General features: G+C 42.0%; 1 protein-coding gene across 3 annotated transcripts in view; it reads left to right on the forward strand.

The window, feature by feature from the left end:
• Positions 1 to 10,513, forward strand: part of LOC118331833 (spectrin beta chain, non-erythrocytic 1) — a 49,304-nt gene that overhangs the window by 2,236 nt on the left and 36,555 nt on the right. For 2 of the 3 annotated variants that reach the window (XM_035666916.1, XM_035666913.1), the window contains exon 2: positions 8,300 to 8,487. In XM_035666916.1, the coding sequence (XP_035522809.1) occupies positions 8,331 to 8,487 (157 nt within the window). In that variant the 5' untranslated portion in view covers positions 8,300 to 8,330. Of the gene's footprint in view, positions 1 to 8,299; positions 8,488 to 10,513 lie in introns of those variants that run through there. The other variant, XM_035666914.1, reaches the window with a different exon arrangement.

Consider the following 10,513-nt stretch of genomic DNA (forward strand, 5'->3'; position numbering starts at 1 on the left):
GCTCACGGCACCATCATCCATGTCTTGTTGTTCTTAATGTCTTTTTCAAATGTATTCCTTTCTTCATTGCAGCTTTAAAAGAGAAGAAGATGCAGATGATAGAAGTTCTCTGAGTCGTTAATTACAGAATGCTGATCCAGTTTTGTCCCAGGAAGAACACATACCGAAACAACCAGATAAATGCATAACGTCCTTTGATTAGACTTATAGTGTGGTTTGGATAGGTGAATGGTGGCTGGGCTACATGAACAGCCTTCAACAATGGACTGGGACTGTGGGCCCCCCATAGTGCTGATTCTCAAAATCCCTCTTCAACAAGCTTTTTTTCAGTTCCTGCCATTCACACTTTCATTGTGCTGCAGTGAACCATATCACTAACCCAGCGTGCGCCTTGTGTGCAATTCTTCATTTGACAGTTGATTTTTTTATTTGTAGGTCTGTGTAGTACAACAGCTCAACGCACAGACAGTTATTGAGCTTTTTCCACATGTATTCATTCAGTCTTTCACCTGTCGTCGTCTCACATGTAAACCTCCTAAAAGCCAAACAACTGAAGAGGCTTTAGGCACTTAAACCATCCTTAACTGTGTGAGAGCTTTAAGTGTTGAACAGATAAAACACACAAAGCTTTGGACAAATCAAATGTTACCAACATGTAATTACAATATTTGGTATTGTGCAAAACATGCTCTTCTAGCAGACTAGAAAGTCCTACCAGCCTTTAGGGTTTGGATCGATTCAGAGAGACTTGTCAGGATAAGACTAATGCTGTTTTAACTTAGTTCCTGAAAAGTTGACATTGTGGATGATACCTTAGAGCAGGGGTGTCAAAGTCAAAAACACAGTGGGCCAAAATTTAAAACCTGAACAAAGCCGCGGGCCAAAGATTGAACCAAATGAACCTTTTAATATGGAACGAAACGAATTTTGCTTTAACATTGAATATGGAGACAAGCCACTCTTATTACATTATATATAACTTAATAGTGGAGACATGCAAAATCAAATTTCAAATAAAAAAACACATCAATGGCATTCTTTATGAAATAAAATTTTAAAACATTTTTCCAAAATTTGCCAAATTTGGCCCGCGGGCCAGAGTTTGACACCCCTGCCTTAGAGGTTTTCACTCATTAGAACATTTTAAAGAAGTAGGTCATCGGCATGAATATTACAGCATCTGTAAAATGAAGCAATGTTTCTTGCATTTATAATCAACCACTAGCCAATAAGTAAAGCTGATGAACAGATCTTTTAGTGCTTTAATAGTGTTTACAGTGCAAATAACATTTGACATGCAGTTTTATGCCCATACTACGGCCTTTAAATCACTTGTGTACAGCTTTCCACTGTTGCAGTGGTCTGCATTGCATTCCTCTTTGTCTATACTGTCTGAAATAAATCATATTTCTGTAACTGTTAATTCATTCCCTAATACTCTGCCTATATAAAAAACATTTTCTAATATTTCTTTAGTAAGTACCAGTCCATGTCTGGTATACGTCAGACCCCATTAACTCAAACTACTACTATTCTACAAGTGCTACAAAACCACTATAGAGACTGTATGATAACTGTAGTACACTGTGTAACACACAAACCCTAAACACAGCTAAATACTCAGAGGTTCAGGGAGAGGACAGTCTACTCTTCTTTATTTTGAATCAGTCAGAAAAGTAGAGGGCCCTTACAGGAGCAGACATGACAGCAGCCAGGAACTAGACGTAGCCACAAAGCCATCTGGACGACATGCTCGGATGTATTGTATGGCACCTGGTGTAGTATTAATGCTGTATTTATAGTATGCCTCTTAAAGATCGGGTCGTTGGAAGGACTTGGCGCTCAGTGCCTCTTGCGGGGGCAGACTTTTCATGCAGAGGCAGAAATGCTGAACAGTTGTTGCACTTCATCACAGGATCACAAACCGCTGAACACCTACTCAGGGATCTGAAAATACAATATCGCTGACAATTCAACATTATGTCGAGCAATTCTAACATTTCAGAGTTTGATCTGGGGCATATTTGACTTTGGATAAAGGAGTTTAATAACTACCTCGAATACTTTTTTGTCTTCAGTTTGTCAATCGAACACTTTTTTTGGATAGATTACTCTGAAATTCCAGTTAGAAAGGACTGTATCTTATTGATGCAAGACTGCCTCTCGACCAGCGAACATGTTTTTAGCAAAGGATGCAATTTGCTAAATGAAGGCTCACAAGTTACAAGTCGTTCCTATTTCAAGCAGCAGCTGTTTTACAGCAGTACAGAGCCTGGTGATTTAACTGTTACATGCTGTCATCCAGTCCACCCCAATAGGTCCTGTTGTATCAGGCTGTTAACTGGCAGCCAAATGAAAATAACAGGTATTAATAAACTGCATCACGTGCCAGCAGACAGAAGAAGAAAACTGCATATTAACCGCTTTTTAAGGTCGAGGAAAGAAAAGGAAAGCAAAACCAAAAATACAAAGCACCTTTTTATATAAAAGTTAAGAACGCCTCCACACACGCACAGAGACTGTCAGTGTTGGATTAGGGTTTGTGGAGATGAGCAGATGGTTTGAGAACAGTTATACATGCACAGTGTTGCTGGGGTCCTATACACATATATACATATATACAGGTCCATATTTGTGTCTACTGACAGTTCTTGTTGGTGTGAGTTCAATGTTATATTGTCCATTTAGTGGTGAAACCTCTTGAGTTGCTATAGGCTTTGTTTCTGGAGTGAGTATTTTCATATATGGTATCAACCTTGCATCAGCATCAGCACACTAACACACAGGCGCACAGTGCTTACGCCTGCACTTGGTTTTGTGTGTTTTAAAATGGAAAGAAGCAGTCCACAGTGGATTAGCCTAATGTGCGTGAATATTTCATTCACAGATGTTTTTAATTTGGATTGTTGGCAGTCCCAGAGAGTGATGCTGCCACTGAGACTTTCAGCCAAACGCTCTCCACTCATTCATCAGGACAGGAGCAGCAACCACTGTAGGTTTTACCTTGGTTTGTCCACACGGTGGTAGTTCTGAATCTAAAAGCGGTAAAGTAGTCCTTTCATGAATACACTAATGCTTTGGATCAGGCAAACGATTGTTTACTCATGCCTCTCATTAACAGAGGTAAACAAGGGCAGATTGCTTCACCTACTAACCTGCAATGTGTCAGTGCTACACTGCTGAACAGAAGAGCGTGACTGACGCTATTGAAGATGATTTAGGGCACAAGGATGATTTAGGATTCTAAAAATGTCATTTGCATAATACAGTGTTTATTTGGATATGAGATACAGGACGGGCACCATTCATCACCCATAGAGTAAAGGACATAGTAGTATGTCAGTATGATGTAATGTGAAGTCTTGCCTGATGAGAAAGTTGTAAATGTTAGTAGATTCAGATGAAACTGATCTTTCTTTCTGTAGTTATTTTTACCTTTATGGCAAATGAGCAAGTTTGCTACCAATGTTGTAGTCTGTTGATTTGATTTAAATATGGTGTAACATGACTTCTGCATTATAAAATGCAAAAAGAGCGAGAGAAAAGAAATCCTCTCTTACAATAAACATTTATTATGTACCTTAGTGCTGTATGCGGAGCTGGTGCCCACAGAAGTGAAGTGTGTGTGGAGGGCATGTGGCCGCCTGAGTGTTTGATGAATGTGATGCTACAGGTCAACAAAGGAGCTGTGCTGTCCTATTCATCGGGGCATTGAGGCCAGGATCAGCAGGCTGTGGAGGGGCCTCTGATGCATGTGTGCCTCTGGCTGCCTCATCTCTGCAAACAGGAAAGGCTCCAGCGGCTGGCCTCAACTCTGTGCTGACTCCTCCATTGTATGGGGCCAGGGCGCGGCGCTGGCGCGGCAGTGTGGAGTCTGCCCCCCCGCGCGCGCCGCCGCAACGCCCGACCCAGCCCCGAAGCATGGAGGGGAGGCACAGGCTGGTTTGGGAGCGGGAGCCGCGCGCGTGACGATTTAAGTGTGTGTCTAGAAGCTCCGTTTACAGTCCTGAAGAAAACCTTTCAGGGGAATATTTCACACGGAATAATAATTGTGTATGTTGAATACTACTGTCATACTGTGGATATTGGCAAGGCTGAGAGCTCCTTTGTTTGGCATTACAGGGAGGTTGTGTGTGTGTGTGTGTCTACCCTATTCCCATGGTGCACGGTGGCAGTGTGGCCGGCTAATGTGCACAGGCCCTAATTCCCTGCGGGCAACTGATGGTGGGCTCTGTTTCTCTCTTTCTCTCTGATTAACGGGTGCGGTGACAAACAGACCAGCTGGGCAAATGGAAGCAGCTCTGGAGGGGGAGGAGGGGTGAGAGAGAGTGAGACAGAGAGAGGTGGTGGTGCTGCCTGTCATGCTGCCGGCACTGCCCTGCTTTCGTAGCCGCTGTCGCCTGATGCCTGATGTGTGTCTGCCCGGTCAGAGGCAGGGCTTTAGCCTCGGGGCATTCCTTGGTGCCCCACTTTCCCCCTCTCCCCCTCTTTCAGGAGAGCGATTCTTCCGAGCAGGCACACTAATGGTCCCCCTTTCCTTTGAGTTTAGAGGAAGCGTAGTGCTGTGATGTTTGAAAAGGTTTGCCTTCATGTAGGCCAAGAACATATTCCTCAACAGTATTAGACATGCTGTCATTGAATCTGTGTCAGCTCTCCTCACTGTGTTCACTCCCTGCTGTGGTAACCAGCAACTGCAGTACTGGGATTGTAATAGTAGCACTGATTTATGTTTTTTAGTAAATGTTCAGAGAGTCATTTTCTGACTGATAGATGATTCAAACTCTTTCATTACATTAACCTTTTGTGTGTTTGTGGATTAGGCCTTGAGGGGATTTTCTTTTATGCCCCCTTTTTGTGGCACATCTGTTTAACTGTCTGTCTGTCTGTGTCTGATAGGATCAGTATTTTGGATGTTGCATTGCAGTAGCTTTGGGGCTAACATCTGATGTCTCCAAAAGGTGTGTGTGTGTGTGTGTGTGTGGAAAAGAAATGACTCAAAAGTCTTTCTCATTTCTCGTGACTCATTTAGTTTTTCCAAGCAAATACACAGTTGAGGGATTCTTTCCTGTCTCTGATTGGTCTTCTTCTCTGTACTGGGAGGCAGTTTTGCCGTCACTCAGGCTGGTATGATTGTAGGTGTTGAAGCGGTTTAGTGTGCTGAATGCTGATCCAGTATATGGTTACATGCTGAGTGGGTGGGATTGTACGTGTGCTTTTTAGAAGCACGGTGTGTGTTTGTGTGTTAGCCTTGGTGGCGGTGTTGGTGGTGTGGTGGGGGTGTAATAGGTCAGCTCAGCTTGCGTGTGTGTGTGTGTGTGAGTACAGTAGGTTGTATCATAGTAGGTCAGGGGATTGTTTGTCTGATCCATTGAGGAGCGATTAGCGCAGACACTGAGCCGAGCCTCTTCCTACTCACAACAGGGGCAGGATCGCCCTCCATTTGCCACTGCCAGACTTCTGTGACGTCACTGGTCCTGCCCCCTGTAGCCCCGCCCTGGTCCACTCCCGCAGACAGAGTGTCATTGCTGCCAGGCCTGTCCTGGATATCGTGTCCTCTTTTGTGGCTCTTGCTTCCTTGCTGTGATGTTTTGGTGATTTAGGCTGTGGAGAAATGTCACCACAGCACAGTAAGCTACATGCTGTAGGCCTGCCTGTGGTTGTCATTCAATTATTTGTTAGTTCGCTCCAATTTGACATGGCAATGTTGAGGAGGGCGTGGACTGAAGGAGGTGACCATTGTCAGAGTCGGTGTTTGTGGCCTGACTGTGTGGTTATTGTGTTTTTAGAGAATATCCAATCTATAAATGAGGGACACAATAATAAACCCGCTGGCTGCCCACACACACTCAGTGGGGTTCAGTGATTGGGGAGGTGACAGGTCGGAGGGCAGTGTGGAGGCGTCGTTCTGTCTTCTTCTCTAATCCCTGCATTTAGTTTCTATTCCCAGCCACTCCTTAATCTGCCTCTAATAGGATTTGCCGAGCTTTTGTTTTATTTTTTAGCTAGAATGTGTGTGTGACTTGTTTGACTCAACAATAGTAAGGGTTACTTGAAGGCTGGGATGATGGACCATGCCATGGTCTGTTAAAACATCAGTGATGGTATGATGTTAGATATATAGTAAACTAGTATTACCAGTCAGTAGTACATTTATTTCTATATGAAAGACAATGTTTTATGTATTTTGCATAGGGTATGTTTAAATAGCAAATCTGCATTATGGAGCATTAGCTATCAGGACCACATGTCAGCCTTCATAGCACATCACTGAAACACCTCTGTGTGGCTGTGGACCTTTGGTGCCTCTCTCTCTGTCCCCTTTGTTTACTTTCTGCATCTATATTGTAAACTGTCCAATTAATACAAAACTGCCAAAAAAATAAATAAAAAACCCACGAAAGCAACAAAATAAACAACAATAAAGCCTAATAACGTGTTTCAGTGACACACTAAGTCTGCCCCATGCTACACAGCTGCAGATCATTACTGTCACTGAACCTCCTTTTTAAGACCGAACAGTGCTGCAGAAGGACGTTTGAACATTTTTATATTGAAGTCATTATTTCTAATAATACTTTTCAAATCAGCACCACCTCATTCCCCTTCTGTAACACTAATCTTAATGATGCTATTGTCTATCGTGTGTTTTTGCACCAACCTGGCTGTACAGGGAGCATTTGAGGGAGCATTGACTTAGTGTGTTTCAGCCACACCTTGAGGAAAAGAACAGTGAATGAATACATTGCCTCATTAATGTGTGATGTATTGTTAGCTGGCCTACTTAATCTGGAAGACCGCATCGTTTCCTACCTGGAATCTCCACTTTCCATCCTGTAGTTCAACATAATCGAACACAGACTAAACTAAACTCACCATGCCAGACCTTATAGAAAGAGTTTATATGACCAAAATGTTTCAGTGCATAAAGTAAATGAATTAAAGGAAAGGGTTAGCAGACAGTCCTCCATCATCTCAAGTCAGCCACAGTAGACACAACAAAAGATAAACTTACAGGTATTAGCAAACTGACTACTCAACCTTGTCTATTAATCTGTCCAATGCTCTTAAACAAATGGCCCCAGTTAGTTAATGGGTCTCTCTGGCGGGGGGTTAATCTTAATGTACATCCCCCGTTGGGTGTGCATAATACTAAGGACAGGATCTGGCTGGTCATCTGCAATTATTGTTTTTTTGTTTGTTTGTTTTGACCACAATGAAGTGAATAATATAATGGAATATACATACCATTCAATTAATACAAAAATCATTATAAAATATTCAACATTTTCAATAATATTCTAATATAAAATACAGAGACTCAGATGGAGAATGGGGGTGGGGTTGACCTTGTTTATGAAGTATTGATTGTTGCCATATGAGGGTACCCTTGTTGTTATAACTGCATGCTGAGTTAGTACAAACAACAGGATAGGAGGAATGTGAGTACAAGGACGGGCACTGAGAATCTAAACAAAGTGTTTTATTCAGTGGGTTTCTGAACCACTGGTAGGGCTGTGGGGCAGTGTTTTGATGAGCAGCCCCCTGCTGTTTATTTCATGTATTCTATCAACACGTGCACAAACAGGCACATGCAGGCCACAAGCATCAGGAGTGTGTCTCACAAAGTGTCATTTATTACTGGACATTCACTGGTTATTGTGAATGCAGTTAACACACAGGCTTATTTGACTGTTGGAGTTGAGTGAAGTAACCAGTGAATGTCAATTCAAGTTATCATATCTGTATTGCTAATGATTTCTGTTGCAAACTTTGTTTAGTAGAAACATCAACAGGCCTGTGTCCTTAAACATTTCTGCATGAATACAATATGTATTGACATTCAGCCAGGCCTAATGCAGTGTGTGTGTGAGTGTGTGTGCTTATGTTTGTTACATCTGTATGTCTGCATTGGATTTAAGCTGGGTAAAATGAGATTACTGGAGTTGCTGGGGCATATGGGAGCAGTTGTATTAAAGTATTGGTTGGCTAACTTAACTACTTCATGACAGTTGCTGAACTTATCTCCAAGTTTTTATCTCAACTCTCTGGCAGTTGTACTGACCGAGCTGCTATTTGCATATGTTTGAGCACATAAAACTAGAGTGCGGCTGTGAGGTGTGTGTGTGTGTGTGGTGTATGTTACAGTGCATCATCTGGCTGCCGATAACATAGACGCTCAGGTCCTAAACTGAATCTGCCAAACATTAGCTCACAAACATTTCAGTGGTCAGTCTTGTTTCCTCTCTTCTCTCCGTGCGCTGACTTTGGATGCTTTTGCGTGTCTGTGTCTGAACTGTAGGTTGAATGAGTGTTCCTTCAGCCCGGACACCATGAGCACCATCTCGCCGACGGACTTTGACAGCTTGGAGATCCAGCAGCAGTACAATGACATCAACAACCGCTGGGACCTGGCAGCAGAGACTGACTGGGATAATGAGAACAGTTCAGCACGCCTCTTCGAGCGCTCACGCATCAAGGCTCTTGCAGGTATTCTACACTTCAGACCTCACCAATGTACATGCTTGCATGTTGTCAACTGTAGGTGTGTGATGGTGACAAATAGAAAGATGTTGATTCAGCTCTATGCTAATCTTGAAGATGGTAAGTATTGTTGTTGTGTTGGATTATCTTAAAGGTTTTTCTAACATCGCACACTTTCAAGACTCACTTCAGTGTTCCTTGATATTCAACAGGAATACTAGTTTGTTGGGTACTCCACTGATTAAGAGCCCTTTTGTAACAGGTTGTGGGAACAATCTGTATTAGTTCATTAAAGAAAAATTGAATATTGAGGTTTATTTAGCCTCACGACAAAGTCGCAGTGAGCTCCAAAATGGAAAAGAGCACATGTATTATCAAAGCATTAGGGTGGCTATAATTCATGGACATTCATTAAATCCTTCTGAGCTGAACGGTATGATGTGAATGATATTACGATAATTCAAATAATGCAGTCGAAAGACTTCAATGGTACACCATCAAATGCAAGCCAAAGAAACAATCAGCAAATTTCAGTAATTAGTTTGGACTCCATAAAACAAATGGATATTACTGTTAGAGCATGATAATTATAATGCTGAGTTATGTCATATAAAATTGAGATAGTCTTACATTTCATTAATTTTGATCACATTGTGTAGTTGGAAATGTTTTTTTAATTGTATTCATTGTAGATAAGACCGTATAACTGTACATCAAACAAACATACCCATGGTGGGGTTAATTAGTAAAATTTAGTACATGTTTTTGTTTTTTACCATCTCAGCGAGACGTAGCGGATTCAGCTGACCGATAATGTGCAAAGCTTTCAGCTGTATGACGGCTCTAGCAAAAGGCATTATGTTTTTCACTCACATATACTGACACACTCTCTTGTGTCAAGCTTTGGTCGAAGTTTGGCACCACCAGAAATTCTCCTGTGACTGTTAGCATGTTTAAGACTGCCTTTTCTGGCTCACCATTTTCTAACATGACATCACACTTCTTGTATGCTTGACAGATTACTGTTTTTGGTCCATTTCTGTGGCAGATTTGTCAGGAGATGCTGTCCACTGTGGGAAGAAAACGCATGTCTTGAGCAGACAATCTTAGTGCTGACTAACTCTAGCAGGCACTCTATAATACAATACAACACATCTCTTTTTTCAAATATAATCATTGTCTTATATTTAGGCCAATATGGTAAACCTTTGTAAAATAAAATTAGGAAAGTAGGAGTTTGATAAACCGACGACATTAAGAGACAAAATCACAGACTGAAAGACAGTAAGTTGCACAAATCTAATTAGGCTCTGTAGACTGAGGAATAGTTTATTCTTCTCTGTCCCAAAAGGCACAATTCTCTCTTTATAGGGCAAGACAGAAATACTTCTAAAAGGAGGACAAAGCCAGGCGGCTGTATAGTCAATTCACCAAAGAGCTATAAGCAGTGATGAAATGAGGTGGGGAGATTAGACTTTAGGGCTGGGTGTAGTAAAAAACCTCCTAAAATGTTAATAATAATTATTTTCAACAACCATTAGAAAAGTGTGTCCAGGTTTCTCTTTTTTCTGGGTGATGTGATTTTTGTGCTGGAACCCTCTGCATCAGAACCCATGGTGGACCTGAGCAGTGTTCTTGATGAAACGAATGAGGAGGCTGCATTGTTTTGATAGAACGCCAATGTCTGTCTGAACACAGCTTTACTCCCTACCTCACTCGCCTACCCTTGACAGTCTTGACATCCGTCCAAGCTGTGAAAGTGCAAGTGCACGTCAGTCTGGCCAGCCTATCCTGTTTGAGGCTCCAACTAAGTTGACCCAGGTGAAAATCCTGATGGCTCTATTAGTAGTTGTAGTACATCCTGTGTGTGTGTGTGTGTGTGTGTGTTGATTTAACTACCCTGTACCTTCCTGGTTTAACATTGTACAAAAAGAAATTCTAATGTTAATAGTCAAAACAAGTTGCAATATCATGAAAACCCAGCAGAGGGGAGCAACAGGCAGGCAGGCACCAAGACACACACACACACACA

Source organism: Morone saxatilis, unplaced genomic scaffold, assembly GCF_004916995.1.
Source record: "Morone saxatilis isolate NCDOM2014 unplaced genomic scaffold, NCSU_SB_2.0 Contig20, whole genome shotgun sequence".
NCBI classification, from domain to species: Eukaryota; Metazoa; Chordata; class Actinopteri; family Moronidae; genus Morone; species Morone saxatilis.